Source organism: Rhinolophus sinicus, chromosome 15 (genome assembly GCF_057876585.1).
Source record: "Rhinolophus sinicus isolate RSI-liver-muscle chromosome 15, RSI-T2T, whole genome shotgun sequence".
In the NCBI taxonomy this organism is placed as follows: Eukaryota; Metazoa; Chordata; class Mammalia; order Chiroptera; family Rhinolophidae; genus Rhinolophus; species Rhinolophus sinicus.
In genome coordinates, this window is record NC_142515.1 from 65,143,453 (window position 1) to 65,160,825 (window position 17,373).

At 51.6% G+C, this 17,373-nt stretch overlaps 1 protein-coding gene across 1 annotated transcript in view; it reads right to left on the reverse strand.

Moving 5' to 3' along the window:
- Positions 1–17,373, reverse strand: part of ALOX5 (arachidonate 5-lipoxygenase) — a 47,229-nt gene that overhangs the window by 3,129 nt on the left and 26,727 nt on the right. Inside the window, exons 5-10 of the mRNA XM_074337298.2 lie at positions 13,679–13,785; positions 13,011–13,183; positions 9,633–9,779; positions 2,528–2,731; positions 1,746–1,832; positions 16–194 (exon numbers count right to left, since the gene is read on the reverse strand). Coding sequence (XP_074193399.1) covers positions 16–194; positions 1,746–1,832; positions 2,528–2,731; positions 9,633–9,779; positions 13,011–13,183; positions 13,679–13,785 — 897 coding nt within the window. The remainder of the gene's footprint in view (positions 1–15; positions 195–1,745; positions 1,833–2,527; positions 2,732–9,632; positions 9,780–13,010; positions 13,184–13,678; positions 13,786–17,373) is intronic.

The following is a 17,373-nucleotide window of genomic DNA, read 5'->3' on the forward strand; positions in this document are numbered from 1 at the left end:
TCCGCTCACACTCACGTCCTGATCGCCTCCCACACCAGGAGCCCGTCGTCCCGGTAGAAGTAGTAAGGGATGTCCTGGGTGCTGTCCATGCCCCGGGCCTTGATGGCCTCCGGAAAGCACAGGGAGGCGTAGGTCAGGTCCTGCATGGCCCTCTGCACCATCTGCACGTGCCCGCCGCCCCCTGTGGCGTTGGCCTTGAGTGGCAGTGGAGAGAGAACACTGTGAGCTGAGGCCCCTTCCCTCTCTCCAGCTTCCAGCCCCAGGGCTCGCCAGGAGAAAGTGTGATTGGTGGTGCAGCGGCCAGGGATGCAGGGGGTCCAAGCCATGTCCTGGGAGAATGCCAGGGCAGCCCAGTGAGGTTACAGGGAGGAGCCTCTGCCTGGTCTGACGCAAGGGGCTGAGGTGGACAGATAGGTGCAGAGACTGGGGGCAGCTGCAGAGGGAGTGGCGAGCTCACTCTGGGGAGGGCGGCAGGGTCAGCTGGCTGCGTGGGGACTGGGCGGCTGCATCCTGGCACCTGTTCTGGTTCTGAGCACAGACTGCTCAGAGTCTGAGCATTGCTCTCAGTGACCCATCTTTGGGTGAAAGAAAGGGGCAGATATTAGCCCCCAGGACCCACACAGCTCTGAGGGCTTGTGTGCTTAGGTGAGGGCATGGGAGATGCACAAGGAGGGCCCTGGTCCTCCCCCCGCGGCTGAAACACAGGCCCACATGCTCGCCAGCATGCGCACACAATGGGAGTTGAGCTGTCAGGCCACAGAGTCCTCCAAGGAGGATTAGGGTGCAGGGTGCCAGACATGGGTCCGCTAGGGCCATCTGAGCCAAGTGGGACCCATCAGAGCTGCTCCCCGGTATTGCCTCTTTGGATGGGAGGTGATGGTCACTGCATGGGAACACGAGCCTGGAGCTCCCTGGGCTGGGGTCCTGCTCCCCCTCTGGGGGGAGAATGAGGCCATCAGAGTTTAAAGAGAGGAGAAGTGTAAGCCAGTGTGCTTGGGCCCTGGGGACACTGAGTCACTGGGTTCAGTATGCTCTGATGTTCCCTCACCCCTGTGTATCCAGATATATGAGACAGTACATTTCCTTCCCGGCTTCAGCTGGTTTGAGTCGGGTTTTGTCTTTTGTAACCCAAACAGGGGTTCAGCCTTAGTGAGCATCTGGCTGCTCACTAAGGGGAGACAGGAGAGGAGGCATGTCAGGGGCCAGGGCTCAGCGCTGCCAGGAGGGGCTTGGTAAGGCTGGTAAGGCTCTGACAGGGAGTCGAAATGGAGTGGGGTGCTGCCTGTGACAAGTAGTAGGGACTGAGCCCCGCTGAGGAGAGTGGGTTGGGAGCCCTGATGGCCTGGAAGGGAAGACAGCGGGGGCTGTGCTCAGTGATGGGGGGCAGAGTGGGAAGGGACACCCAGGTCCCTCGTGTATGAGGTGAGGAGTGGGTGCCAGGAGGCAGGGTCTGCCAGAGAATGGGAGACAGGAGGAGTGGGACAGGTGACAGGGAGCGGACATGGTGAGGAAGAGCTGGTGGTGACAGCAGGTACTGCACTCAGCAGACAAGAGCTGGCCCAGCGGCCCGGGGAAGGGGCCAGTGAGTGGCTACAAACTGGGAGCCTTCACTCCGCATGCTGTGCCGCCAGCCGCCCGACTCCAGCTTTCCCAGGCCTCCAGCCACGAGGTGGCTCAGGGCCTGGTCTTCTGAGAGGACATCTGGGCCTGAGCTGGGGTGCAGATTTTGAGAAGCAGGCACCCACCTTGTCAAAGAGGCCAAACTCGCAAATGAGCTGCTCGCGGGCCTTGGTGTTGATGGCGATGGTGAAGCGCACGTGAGCCACCAGGAGCTGGGGAGGAGCCAGGGACACGTCAGGGAGCCCAGCAGGGCCCTAGTGCTGTCAGTCCACTGTGGACGAGGATTCTAGGGCTCAGGGAAGAAGCAGAGGCTGGCGTGCTGTCTTCACTGCTGGCAACTGCCAGAGGCCTGGGGGTGCAGCTTCGATGCTCAGCAATAACGATCATAAGAATGGTACTAGTCAATGCTGACAGAGCTTAGCTACGTGCCAGGCACTGTTTCAAGCTCTCTGAACTTGTGAACTATTTTAATCCTCACAGTAATCCTACGAGACAGCTGTACTATCTGATCTCTGTTTTACAGATGGGGAAACTGAGGCACATAGAGATATTTTTAGCCTGCAGTCACCCTAGCGGTTGGTGCCTAGAGGATTCGGGAAGAGAGAAGGGCAGGGATAGTGGGGGCTGCTGCCTGGGCTCAGACAAGGGTCACACTGAACTCATTTGCCTCTTCAAACTCTGTCCTCCCTCCTTGGGCCACCAGGGTCTGTGTCAGGCCCAAGCCCCGTGTCCTTGGGAGCCAGCGGGCTTTCAGCAGATGTTACTGCCCCTGAATGTCTCTCCAGGGATCCTTATGCCCTGACCACTGCCAGCCACAGCCCTGTGGGAGGTCAGTGCCCCTTCCTCCCACCTGTACCCTCCACGTCCAGATGCCCTCCCCAACCGGTGAGGCAGGAGCTTGCTGCACCTTGAAAATGGGGTGCACGGCAGGCAGCTGGCGGTACATGGCGATGCCAAAGACTTCAGACACCAGGTGTGTGCGCAGGAGGTGGGTGACAGTCTGGTGGACATGGAAGTCACTGGAGCGCACCCAGATTTTGGCCAGGAGCCAGTCGTATTTTGCATCCGAAGGAAGAAAAATGGGGTTCTCTTCTCCTGGGACTTGATTGAGCTGACACATAGGAGAAAGAAAAGAAAATACACTGCAGTCTTTCGCTCCAGACTATAGGAACCTGGTCTCAGGATATTCCAGAAGAATCCAACTTTCTCAAACAGTGACTTTTGAATCATGGGAGAATTCTGGTGGAAGGCAGAGGGCGCAGGGTTTGTGTTTCCCCTCCAGCCACATCGCTGACTACCTGTGGGACCCTGGACAGCTTACGGAGCCTTCCTGAGCTCCGCTGTCCCCATAGGAATAAGGGGACAGTATGTACTTACCCCACAGAGCTCTTATGAGAATGAGTATGAGGGCAGGAAGGCAGCAGCAGGGAGTGAGCAGGGCAGGTGAGCGGGGACCCTGCTGTGGCCCCCAACACGCTCTTGTCCCACTACCCGCTTACTCCCTCCTGCTTCTGGCTGCCTTTTGGTCTCTAGCATTTTTTCTTCCTCTGTTCTTTCCTTTAAATGCTCTGCCTTGGTGCTCCTGACCAGCACCCCCAGGTCCCAGGCTCTAGGGCCCTCAAGATGCAGTGTCCCAGGTGACCACCCCTTGAGCCCAGACCTGAGGCCAGGTGTAGAGGCTTCTCTCCCCTCTCCCGTTTCAACTCCACACTGGGCCAAGGTGATTTTTTCCTAAGATGGAAATCATGTCATGCCAATCCCTTCCTTAAAAACACTCAGCCACTTCTTAATGTCCAAAAAGAAAGCCCTCAAGCTCCGTGGTCTGGCGCTGAGGACGGACCCCCACCTGCGTCCCTCCCACTCACCGAACCCCTTGTCCCTAGATTCGTCCATGCCAACAGCCATTGGCATTCATCCAACTAGCATGGTGTCAGGACCCACAGCCTGAAGTCGTGTGAGCCTGTGAGGGCAGCACTGTCATTGCCCCATCTTCAGAGGAAGACACAGCATCTTCATCTTAGGGGGTGGACATTTAGGGTGACAATGAATTATCCAGACCAGAGAAGCATGAAGGAGCTGCAGTCCAGCCGCAGGAGCAGGCCAGGGCTGGGGCTGGGAAGGGCTGTGGGCAAGCAGGTGGGTGGGTGGCCCTTCAGAGACCAGTGTAGCCACAGCACAGTGACTAAGGAGGAAGGCTGCCTGAGATGGAAGGCCCGACCCCCGGGGCTCTGCGAGGTCATGCTAAGTGTTCTGGAAGGTAACTTCCCTGTCTCTCTCTTGAAAACAGCAGTGCCAATAGGAATATAATGCAAGCCACAAGTAGACTTTAAATGTTCAGGCAGCCATAATAATGAAAGTAGAAAGAAATAGGTGAAGTATAATTTTATTTTATAATTTTATTTTACCTAATATACCTAAAATATTACCATTTCAACGTGGAAATAATGTAAAATTGTTGAGATATTTTACATTCTTTTTTTCTCATTCTAAGTGTTTGAAACCAGGTGAGTATGTTGCCCTTACAGCATGCCTTGGTTCGAACTAACCACAAGTGGAGTATTCTAGAACCATGGGTGGTCAGTGGCACCTGCACTGGACAGGGCAGCTCTAGACAGCCAGCTCTGTCCTGCCCACCCAGGATAGACAGTGCTGGGAGGAAGGGAGAGCAGGGCTTGGCCTTCACAATATTCTTGCTTATTTGTTTATTAATGCAGTTAGTTGTCAACCTTTAAATATCAGATAATTTCACATAAAAACTTGGATTACCAGGTTTTCTTGAAAAATTAGGTCAGAACTCTGAATAATTGTCATAGAGCAGCTCTTGGCCCCACCCCACCCCCATGTCAGCTCTCAGGCTCCCCACTGGCCCTGCCCCTTGCTGGTGCTTCACTCACTTGCACTAACTGCCCAGCCCCATGGACATCTGACCGCCTGGCCTCCCAGAGCGCGTGGGAAGTCGGGCTCGCTCTGGGAGATGCTCTGAGTGGAGCAGCCCCTGCTGTGTGCTGGGGCCCCACTCGTGCTCGCCATGGCCCTGCATTGCGGATGTCCTTGCCATCTCCACTTTGCAGAGGAGACCTGAGGCTCAGAGTGGGAAGCACCTCTCCTAAGCTGAACGGGGATGGGACCCAGTGCCCTGCCCTCCCCTTTCTCTCCTCCCTCACTTCCTAGTTCAGACCCTCACTGCCTTTCTCCCTTGAACACTTACCGAGCCTCACAGACCACCCTGATTTGGGGGTGCCCCTCCTGATATCTGTTCTTTCCATCCTGCCCACTTCTGTCCAGGCTCTTAGTGACACTGTGGGACTCCAGAATGCGCCCTGAGTGGCTTGGTGTTTTGGTTTTTTAAATTTGTTTTTTGGGTAAGGAAGTAGATTTTCGTTTCTGATTAGAAAATAATATATACTTATTGTAAAAAAATTGTAGTTATATCAGAAGATCATAAGAAAGAAAACATGATCTACCTTATTTGCACATGTGCATGTGTATCTGTTCAATGCTCCATAAATTGAACGCTATCATAATGAAAGTCCGTCTCTTCTTTCTGCTGCTCACCTGTGCCCCACCCAACCAGCCCACCAGTATTCTTGACCTGGTGCCCCTGTGTCCTGCACCTCTGCATATCCACAGGAGTCTGTGCTTACATCTGAAGTGTGCTGCTTCCTTGCATTCAGTTTACATAGAGGAGATCATATAATCTCTACCTTGCATCTTTTCCGATTTGTTAACTCATTGTGGAAATCCCTCATGGTAAGCTGGGAGAGAGCTAAGTCATTCGTTTTAATGGTGGTAAGACATTTCACGGCCTGGACATAATAAGTTTCATCTAGTCAATCCTCTGCTACCTTCAGATTGCCCTCAGGGTTGTTTGTTTCCCCACCACAGACAGTGCTGTGATACCAAGCTCTCACATGGCCCCCTCGTATTAGTGCTTTCATTTCTGCTGATTGGGCACTAGAGAGCGCCTGCTGTGCCTTGGGGAAAGCCTACTTCTGTCTGACAGGCAGTGCCCACTGCTTGGCTCCTTCAGAGGGGACGCTGCCTGTCAGAACACTTAAATGGTCTAGTCGTGGTTCAGAGCCCCTGAGTGTCCTTCCGATTGCCCTGGCCATGCCAGCCCTGCCTCCAGGACCCTCTGACCACCCACTGAGATCCAGAACCTCAAGAGGCACACCTGGTATGGCAGGTGCTGCAGAACCCGCTGAGTTGCAGGCCCAGGTACTAACTGCAGACTCCCCAGGCCCACCCCTCCAATTAGTGCAGAGTGAACCATCCCCGGCTGCAACTCAGGCCTGTGTGTAGAGACCCAACCTTGCTAGACATTGGTGCTACCACTTTTTCTTCCCCAATCGGATGGGGCAGAAGTGAGATCTTATTGTAATTTTAATTTGCATTTCCCTAACTAATAGTGAGTTTGAGAATTTTTCCATATATTGATTGTCCGTTTACGTTTCCTCTTCAAGCAACTTCCTATTTACACTCTGCCCGCTTTTCTATTGGGATATGTCTTTTCTTTATCAACTTAAAGGAGTTATTTGTGTTATAGATATTCATTCTTTACCTGCCACTGTGTAGCACTTATTTTCCCCAAGCTATTATTTGCCCGTTGGCTTTGTTTATGGTATATGTTACTATTCAACTTTTAAAACGTCACATAATAAAATACGCCTCTTTTCCTTTATAATGTTTTGGCTTTCTGTTTTTACTTTAAAAAGTTTCCTTGGCACTCATGTTATACAATATTCTCCTAAATTCTCTTTTACTTTTTTACACGTTCATCTTCAATTCATCTGGAATTTATTTTTTAAAATAGCGTGACATACGGGCCTAATTTTTCCCGTTTGCAAAGGCAGTTGTGATAACGGCACAGAAATACCATCCCTTTTTACTCAGTTGAAAACCACCCTTGTCATACAATAAATTCTTATTTCTGGGGGTTTATTGCTGGACTCTTTATCTATATACTGTCTCCCCAGTCTGTCTGTTCTCATGCATAGCCTCTGCTTTGAACAGTGATGTATGGTATTCCTTAATATCCAGCAAGGAAAATCCTCCCTGTTTTGTTTTGTTGTTTTCCAAAAACATTTTGGCTATCTTTGAGCATTTCTTTTTTCATATAAATCTGTAAATTCTTTTATTCAGTTTTCTCACTTTCCTATCCTCACTCCACACACAAAACAAAGAGAGAAAACCTGATTAGAAATTTAATTGGAAGTGCATTAGGTTTATATGATAAAATTTAGTAGAACTAGCATTTTTATGACAAAGTTTTCTTATTCACTATGAAAGCACATGTTATGATTTTGTTTTGCATCCTTTAAAATGATTTTATACTTTTCTTTATATGGCTATTATATTTTATATAATTAGTATAGAGAAAAGCTAATGGTATTTTTGAAAAGCATATTTATTGACACCTTGCTAAATTAATTTATTAATTCCAGTAGCTTTTTAAAAAATTAAGAGTCTTAGGTTTTCTAGGTCCACCATCATAGTATTACCGAAGCATACTCTTTGCTGTTTTCTTTTACATGTTTATTATTTTATTTTCTTATCACATCTAGTACAATGCTGAATAACACTGGTAATGTCAGCATTCTTAGTTATGATTCAATGGAAATGGCCATAGGATTGCCATTTTTGAATGATATTTCCTGTCTTTATCATACGTAAGTAGATTCCCTCTATGATTATTTTAATTTTTACTAGTTGTGGCTACTAAATGTTATGAAATTCCCTTTCAATTTCCATGGATACAACTAGAAGATTTCTTCCTTATCGGTGTAGTGAGTGAATCATGCTGACAGTTTGCCTGATACTGACACATCTGGAAAAAACTACTTGGTTATGACATATTAGTCATTAATTACACTGCTGCATTTACTTTGCTGATATCATATTTAGATTTCTCTTAAACCTACATTTGTAACTTAGAGCGGACTTGGGCTTCCTTTTGGAGCTTTCCCACATGGGTTTTAGCACTGAAGTTATGCCAGCTTCACAGAATGAATCTTGGGGATGAAACACCTTACAGAAATGTCTGCTGTCTCCAGGCTGCCAAAAACTCAGCTGCCCATCATATGGGGCTCCCACTAGTCAGACATTTAAGCAGTTTTCTAATCGCTTATGTGGGAATTGGTCTATGATCTACAATTTCTTCTAATAATTTATATTTTGCTAGGTTTTTATCCATTTCCTCTAGTTTTTCAAATTTGTTGCCACATTATTACACTTTTTTAAAAAGCTGTGATTATGTCTTTTTTCTTATGCATAATCTTATATATTTTTGCTTTTTTTCTTTCATTAACCTCATGAGGGGGTTATTTATTTTCTTGGACCTTTTAAAGCACCAAAGTTTAGATTTATTATCCTCTGGCTTTCCTTCAACAGTTCTTTATAGTTTGCAAAGTTTCCAGTTTTCACAAGAGGGAAGAGATTCAGGAACATTCTGTGACTTGCCCAAAGTCCCACATTACAAGTGGCAGAGCTGGGACTTAAGCCAGGTCCCAGACGCCAGGCCACTCCAAGAGGTTTCAGAGCACAGGCAGCTTCAGAGGCATGTGCCAGTGGTAAACAGCCCCCCAACGTGGGTCTCCTAGCTGCTGACTTTGCTTTCATCACCTATCCTTTTAGCATTGGCCTCAGTTTCCTAAGCACAGGGCTTCTCTCTGATAACAGGCCGGAAGTCCTCAGGAGGAGACACGCCCTGGAGACTGGGTGACTGCGGGGGACATGGACTCTGGAGCCAGACAGCCCAGCATGAGTCCAGCTCTGCCGCTGACGGTGTGCACTTGTGCCTCAGTTCCTCCATCTGAGGAAAACAATCCCTAGCAGTAGAGACTGCCTACTTTGCAAGGTTGTAGTGACATTACATGAATAGACGCAGGTCCTGACTTGAAACCCTGTTGGTCAAATGTTTCAGAAATCAAGGATTTTCAAGATTTTAGCAGTGTGTATACTTCATTATGTGACACCTCTCTCTCCTGCCCTGGGTCTGGGGCAACATACTATTTTACAATCAAACACATTAGTATTTCTGCAGTGACACACATGCATTTCACATTGAATGGGACAAAGCCTTTTATAGTCTCACCTGTTGGTTCAGAGCGGGTTTTGCTGCCCATAAATTTGCTACCAATTTGTGAAAAACCCAGCAGTATTAGAAGGTTTCAGATTTCAGAACTGAGGGTAAGGGTCTAGGACTCTGCAGGCTAACACTTAGGATAGTCTTGGTATGCGGTTGGCATCTGGCAACTGGCTGCTAAGATATCCACAGCACCCATGCCCGCTTCACGGTTGGCTAAAAGTACTGTTTCCTGAATGCCTGCCTGCCTGTCCCCCACGGGGTCCCTGTGCAGACCGCCCCATGGACCAACAGATACTCCTGTCCTGCTGTCTGCATAGCAGCTCCCCCAGTGTTGCAGCTTCCTGCTGCTCTGAGGAAGCAGAGGGCGGCCAGGACAGTGGACAGTTGAAATTCTGCCTACACCTGCGTCCCCCCAAACTGCTCCACTCTTTCCTCCTCCGCTGTCCCTGGCGGAAACAAGAACCCGTGGGTACTCGAAGGCAGCCTCCTAGGACTGGCACATTACCTGAGCAGCCTCCATGGTGCCTCTGGGGGCTTCAGTCTCCAGCTCATTGCGTAGCTTCACCTGCCTGGTCCCTGTTGGTGTTTTGATTTGGGACCCCTGCTCAGGGTGCTGGGGTGGGGGGTGGAGTATGATTCCCCAGTGCAGGTGCTCTGCAGGGCACCTTGCTTTGCCAGGAATTTCTCAAGTGTATCTTGGGGAGTGGAGCCCTTTCGGACCCTGTGGACAGCCCTCCCGACTGCTGGCCAGAAGCCTTAGGTTCTGGTTTTTCCTGTCTACCTGGTAGCACCCTCAGCACCCTCCTCAGGAGGTACAGGTAGAGCTGCCTCCTCTTTCTGGAGGTTTGGGTGGAGCGACTCAGGAAAACTCCTCCCTGGCTGCTGAGGGTGGCGCCACCCAGGAAGAGAACAGGCCACAGCATACCTGGATGGCGATGGGGACCATCTTGTTGGCCAGGTTCTTGTACAGCAAGCAGATGGGTGCCGCCAGGAACTGCAGCGTGCAGGGGTCTGTTCTGTTGGCATCGACGCCGTCCAGAAGCTCAAAGTCCACGATGAAGATGTTCCCTTGCTGCAGGAGGCAAGAGGACACGTGTCCCAGTCAGTGTCAGCCAGAGACAGCCCAGAATGCGGCCCAGAGGGAGCAACAAGCCCCTCTGCAGCTCAGAGTTTCTAGATCTTTTGTTATCCGACTCAAAGGCTGATTCACATCAAGAGTTTTCACAGGTTGTAGAGGTTTTTCCACAAGGGGGAGAATGGCAGCGGCCAGTTTCGTTGTTGTATCTGAAATCTGCCTAAAGTTTATGAAAGATTTTGAAAGACCACCCAGAGTGACCGTTTAACAAGAACACGGAGTTTAGATGAAATAGATGAGAGAAATCAAACAGCAAAGAGTGACGCTGCAGGACTCCAGTTACCTGAAGTTCAAAACTGGGCAAACTCCAGTCAGAGTCACCCTTGGGGGAGAGAGCCAGAAGGGGGCGGGTCTTCTGCGGTGGGAGGTTCAGTAAGGGGCAGGGTCTACAGAGGCAGGGGTCTCCAGGATCCAGGTGGGTCTTCAGGTGGGGGGGGGGTGCTCTTCTGGGGCGGGGAGAAACTGCAGGGGCTGGCGGTGTCTGCAGGAGTGCTGTGCTCTGCGTGCTGGTCTGAGGCTGGTGGCACAGCAGAGTTGAGCACTTGGTTTGCTGAGTTTGTTGACACTCCCGATTTCTGTAATTAGGCTCCACTACAGGACGAATGTGCCTGTGACTTGGGGAGAGGGGGGAGAAAATGGCCCTTTGCAGACAACACAGAGTCCTCTAGAGGGGGCCCCGACCTGAGCGCTCCAGGCTTCCTTTCGCACGGTTGGGGTCAGCTCAGGCCAGAACATGCAGTTTGGGTAGAGGACAGGCAGTGCTTCTTAAACCTTTGTGTTTTAAGTGAGTTATGGAGGCAGAGGTTGAGGGCCAGCTGGGGAAGGGTGTAGGATTTCCCCTGTGACAAAGACGGGTCCACAGGAGCTCAGGAGAGATGTGTATCCACAACTCTGCCTGCAGAGGGCGCGCTTTGGTCACTGCCCACGCGGTTCACGAACCCCGGCTGAGAGGGGACCAAAGACCGGCTTGTTCAGAGACCGGCCACCTTCTTCCTCCTTTTTTGGACACGGGGGACCACGGCAGTTGTGTGACACCAGTGATGAGCTCTAAGCAGTCTGCCCGCGATGCGTGCGAGGCAGGGGTGGGACAGGGTGGGGGGTTGTTTCCTTGGCCAGCCAGGGCAGAGAGAGGGTGGGAAGAGGCTGATTCCAGAGGGCATGAGACAGGGCCCCTTAGGATGCCTGGACAAGCAGGCGGAGACGTGTGGGCCGGTGGGGCTGGACAACTGGCCTTTCGGAGAAGATGTGAGCATCACTGACTTCTGCGCAGAAGGAATGGCTGACAACAGAATCTTGAGAGGACCCGGGTTAGTTAACGTGAAGAGTGGCAGACTAAAGGGAGGCCCTGCAACCCAGGCCTGGGAACCAAGAGGCCTGGAATTGGCGCCTGCGCCTGGGGCATTTCTCTGTTATCCCAAGCCACCTCCTCTCTCTGGCCTTAGTGCCGTCCTGCTGGAAAGTGAGGGGCCAACCCCATCCCTCACTTCTGACATGCTGGGATTCTACTGTACACACTGGTGTCCTTGCCTGTCTGGCGTTCCTGGCCTCTCCTTGGGGTCAGCGTCCTTCTCCCAGCCATAGTGACTGGTTCAGGGAATTAAGAAGTGTGCTGTAGGATATGGATGGTGCGTCTGTGCAAGACTCCAGTCAGTGGTGGCTATTAGATGATTGCTTCATGACCAAAATCACAGCTGAGCATCTAGACCAGGGGTGCCCAAACTTTTTTCAATGTTTTTCACCAAGGGCCACATGCGGTAAAATACACAAACAGCCAGGCCACTCACTTGAGGTGAAGTACATATTGCCTCACCTGGTTTATTTAAGTAAACTAAATATATTTTTGGAATTTGCTGTGGGCCAATTAACAATGTATTGCGGGCCGCAGTTGGCCCGCAGGGCTGCAGTTTGGACACCCCTGGTCTAGACCATTGCTCAGAAGAAAGATACCCATTGTGACAAAGACAGCTGCTGGGGGTGATAAGGATACTGAAGCAGAGTTGTCCCCTGCCAGGGTGACTAGGTGCACAGATGGCTGCTCAGTCCCTGCCATTTCTAGGATTCTCTGGCTTTTAAGGTTCTGTGAATGTCTGATTTGAAGTTTGAAACCTACAGCACTGAATCAATACGTCCAGCAATTAATCAACAGAGGAAACTGTGCTGCCTGCATGGGGGCACATGTTGTCAGCTGTCCATATAAACAGGTAGTGTCCAAGGGCCTGGATAGGTCAAGGTGGGGGTGGGGGCTGGTTAGGACGGCCTGGCCTGGTGCAGGAGCCTATCCTGGGGACTTCAGTTGGGCAGGTAGCCCTCCAGAGTCAGGTGAGCAGGGTGTGGGGGCTGGGATCTGTCCACAGATCTGACACTGACCCCTCGCTTCCTGCTGGAGCCCCAAAGCAAAGTGAGCAAGCAAGATGGGGTGACTGGAAACAGCAGAAGGCCATCTAGACACCTAGGGGCAGGTGGCAGGAGGCCCAGCCATCCTGGCTCTAGTGGGAAGAGGCCATCTGATGGGAGACCAAAGTCCATTCCTAGGGCCTCAGGACACCAAGTCCCCCCAGACCCACCGTGGGGGTGTGTGAACCCTTTCTGTCTGAAGACTAACTTAGTCTTCAACTGGCGAGGGCTGACCCTGCAGGTGAGCGCCGGGCAGGGTGGGAGAGAGGGTAAGGACAGAAGCAGATGCTATCAACGTTTCTAATTAGAAAGTCAAAAATTCCATCAGTTTTCTCTGTTGTTTTTTTGTTGTTGTTCTGCTGCTGGGTTGCTTCTTTCTCTAGTTTCCTCAGCTTTGCAAAGTGGGTGACAATTTGATGGCCATGTGTGTACGGCATCTCTCACAATGCCTGGCCCAAAACAGAGGGAGCTCTTTGAATTATTGAGATTAATATTGATATTATGCTCCTAGACCCAATCATCATTGGGAAATGCCACAATCCATTCTTTGTCTCACATTGGACAAGACAGATTTCATAAATGCCCAGGAAAAGGAAGAGGCTGCTTCGCCGATGGCAGTTGACCTTGCCATCAACCTGAAGGACGAGCCAGGAGATGGCCTGGGGGCCGGTGAGCACTGGCCAGCAGAAAGTGGTTTCCGCCCACCAGAGTGAGCCCAGCCATCTGAGTTGGGCTTCTGGCCTGGACCACCATCCATAGCCACACAGGTCTTACCTCGACCTCCTGCTCCAGGGTGAGCTGCCTCTCCAAGCTGCACTCCACCATCTCCGTGGTCACCGGGAGCTTCTCGGGCAGCTTCGTGCATCGCTGGATCAGTACGGGGTTGCAGCCGTTCAGGAACTGGTACCCGAACATGAGGTCTTCCTGCCAGTGATTCATGACCCGCTCTGTGGGGGACAGAATGGTGGCAGCCTGAGTTCTCAGTGCAGGGAGTTCAGGCTATGCTGGCTCCCCTCTCCCAGGCAACCTATGCAATGGGAGGAAATATTGGAAAAGCCTATATCTGATAAGGGGTTAATGTGCAAAATATCCATAGAACTGCAACAACTCAATAGAAAAAAAATCTAATAACTCAATTCAAAAATAGGCAAAGGACTTGCACAGGCATTTCTCCAAAGGTGACATACAAATTGCTAGCAGGTATATAAAAAAATGGTCAATGACACTAACCGTCAGGGAAATGCAAATAAAACCCACAATGAGATATCACCTCACACCTGTCAGGACGGCTATTATAAAAAAATGAAACAAAACAAAGGACAACAAGTGAGGGTGTGGAGAAGCTGTGGGTAGGAATGCAGAATATGCAGCTGCTATGGACATAGCACATGGGGTGCAGGGGTGGTCTCCACGGCACCAAGAGAGCCCCAAGGCACACTCACCAGAAATAGTGTTGCTGATCTTGACGAAGATTTTCTCGAAGTCGGCGAAGTCGCTCCAGGAAGACTGGAACATGTGCATGAAGCGGTTGATGAACAGGTTCTCCATCCTGCACATGGCGACAGGCAGCGTCACCCTGTGCGCTCCAGCCCTCCTCCCTCTGCACAGCCCCTCACATCGTGCTCTCAGAGCCTCTAGATACCACGTGGGCAGCGGGGACCTGAATGCAGGGCAGCTTCTTGCGGCAGCTGATTGGCTTTGTGGAACCAGGACGGAAACTGGCACCTATGTCTGACGCTCTTCCTACTGCACCTCCCCAATGAAAGAGATTGGCCGCCTGCCCTGAGGACCATCTACGGCACCTCCCATCCCTTCCATGCACGCTTTCATCCACACGTTCATTCACTTATTTATTCTCAGTGTGAGTTTCTAGGGACAGAGTTCCACATCTCTGATGCAGCTGCCTTGCCAAGTCTGCTGGATTTCAGAGGGATGAGTCATTCAGTTGAGTTTAACCATCATTTACTTTCTGCCTAACCCTGGCTCTGTGGCTGGTGCTGAGGACACAGTTTCCGAATACTCCTTACACAGGATAGCAAAATAACCCAGGACAGGAGCTTGGTAAATTCAAAGTGCAGGCTGCAGGCAATAAGGAATGAGATCTGAGTGGCCTGAGCAATCCCAGGGGCTTCCTGGAGGAGGTGGATGTGGGATGGGTCTGGGAAAGGTGGAGAGGAAGGGAAGAGGCTCCCCAGGCTTCCCTACAAAACCCAAGGCACAGGACAGAAATGTGGGCATTCTGGCCAGTGCTCACCGTGACACACTCTGCTTCAGTTTCTCTCTCTGGCACACACATGGCTGAAAATAACAAGCAGTTACCTATTTCCTCCCCACTGGTAGTGCTTGCTGCCCACTCTTCCAGTATTCAGGCCTACTTACCTGTTCTGTCTTTTGTATGTCCTGACTTGGGACCTTTGCCTGTGTGGTTCACTCTGCAATGTCCTGTATCCCTTTTTCTTCTCTTGAGCATGTGGGGTGAGTGTATCTTGAAGGTTCACCCAATGTACCACCCACTCCTCCTTCAATTTCAGAGAAGCTGCCTCTTCTCCAGACCACGCCAACCCTGTGATGCTGTCTCTGCAAGGCTGATGGCAGATTACGTACAAACCCTTTTGTGTGACTGCCTGCCTGCTGCCTCAGATGTCGGAATGCAAAGGCATGTCTGCGTTGCTCAGCTCAACCCAGGCCTCCCAGCACTAGAGGGGCTCAGGCAGCACTGCTCGTTATCAGAGGGGTGGCAGATGCTTGGGGCAGGGGACCTTGCCAGAGGTGCTCCTCCAGGAGGCTCCCCTTTCTGCACCCCCCGCCTCAAGAGTGCCACGCAGAGCCAAGCCATTCCCCAAAGAAGGAGCCCTAACTGGCAAGGCCCAGCCCCCTCCAAGGACTCTTTTCTTCTGTGGTGGGTTACCTTTGGCTGAGCATTGTCACAGGAAGGGTTGAGAGTCCCAAGCTTCCTCATGCCATCCCTCACCGGCAGAATCAAAGGACTGAACTTTGAGTGAACCTGGCTGATGGGACAGAGGTGTCTGTCATCCCAGGGGAGCCACCTGTGAGCATGCATGAGGGCACCAAGCCCGAGTGACCAAAGACGCGCACTCAGCACACCAGCAGGAGATGCCGGGGCCTTCCTGGCCCTGCCAGGCAGGGGAAAGGCACCGGAGGCAGAACCCGACACACCCCCTTGCCAGACTCCCCTTCCAGATCTGCCTCAGTTTAGCAAATGCTTCTCTCCTTTGTACTGATGACCCTGGAGCCCTAAGAACACACACTACTCAGGAGAGGGTCCTGGGGCCACAAGGCTGGTGACCTCTGTGAGTGTCTATTTCTCCTCTGTAAGTTGGACCCACCAGCTGCCCGCAGGTTACTGACATGCTGTAATGCCTGGAAGGTGCTGGAGTATAGCCTGGGCAGTGGGGCTGCACATAGTAGGTGCTCAGTGCCTCGGAGCTGGGGAATAGCGCTGGCGTTGTCTTCCAGCCCATCGCTGGGATCTTCATCACTTTTATTCTAGCCCCTCGTGGGGAAGGAAGAGCTTTGACACCCATGCTTATTTGACATGCGTGCTTCTTGCAGCCTCCCCACCGGCAGACAGGCCACCGGGGCCCGGGAATACTCCCAGCTAAGCTTCTTTCAGCCATTTACCTCATTCTTCCCCCATCATCCATGACCCTCCTCCTCCATCTCCTTTGTTAGCTGAGTCTATGGGGACAGAAACCCTTGTTAAGCTAGAGGAGTATATCCTGTGTCAGTCTGTGTGTGGAGAAGACTTGTTTCTAGGAGAGCAGAGGCCTTCCCTGACCCCTTCTCTCCCTGTAGCTCTGAGGGTGGCCCAGCAGCAGATGCTGCCCAGGAAAGAGGTCCTAGACCTTGTGGGGAACTGGGAGTGAGTCACAGTCCATAATCGAGTCACTCCCTACTGGGAGGGGGTCACCGTCTCTCCAGCTGGGTCTCTTTGACCTCAGAACAGGACGGGGCATGGCAGTACTTAGAGGAAGCCACAGATCCAGGAAGAAGGGGAATTAGGAAGAAAATATTTGCATGTTCTCTAGGGGCGAAATATTTCTGCATACTTATAGACAACTGGATATAAGGGACTTTTAAAGATCTGTTATTGTACAAAGAGGAACCTGTAGCCCAGAGAAGGCACCTGGCTCATTCAAGGTCACACAGCTAGGTAACAACATGGCCAGACAACAGTACAGCCAGGTAATGGCACAGCCAGGCAAGAACCTGCACCGAGCTGCTGGCCTGGGCTGGAAGAGGCGGGAGCTCTTACTTCCTCTACTTCCCCTGCTACTTTCCTTCTTCTGACAGCTGCTCATTTTCCATCTCACAGTTCTGCTGTCTGGGGTGGCAGGCACAGCTGACTGAGGACTGGCCTCATTCCAGTCAGAGCAGGTGGCTCGGAAGAAACAAGTTGCCAGGCGCGATGCAGAAAGCGAGCTGCCCAGTGGTGGAGGTTCAGTGGGGAAGGCCTCTTTGGTGACTTCAGCCATGAGTTTCACTTTTCTAAAGGCAGGACTGGGTTTAGTGGAGAGAGTGGTACTGCTATGGTGTGAGCTGCAGGGACTCAGGCCAGGCCCTGGGTCAGTGGATTCCATCAGGGACCTTCAGTGCGGAGAAGGCTGCCAGGCATGGGGTGGGCGCCCTTTCCCCATCAGACCACGAGGGGGCTGGACCAGACGGTCTTGGAGCCCCCAACCCATGTGGTGGGGTTCTGACAAGAGAATCCTGTTTGGGCCTGTGAGTCTACCTGCAAGCCAAAGCCAAGGAGACAGAGGGTAGCTGACAGGGTTGCAGGTCTGCCTGGGGGTTAAGGACCTGACCTGAAATCGCAGCCCCATTGCTTCGCAGCCATGCAGCCTTGCGTAAGTCCATAACCTTGCTGCGCCTCAGTTTCCTCATCCTTGAAACGGGCATAATGATCATTGCTGGCTCACAGGTATGTACACAGAGTTCAACAAATATTAGCGACTAGTGCCATCTGCAGCCTTAGGCCACCATGGTCTGAGGGGACTAGGGGTCAGACCCTAATCCAGTGTGCAGCATAGCATTTTGCTCTCCCTCCCCCAGGGCCTCCTGCCTAATTTACTCATCCCCTTTCTTCCTCCACACCCAATTCATGGCAGAATCTTCA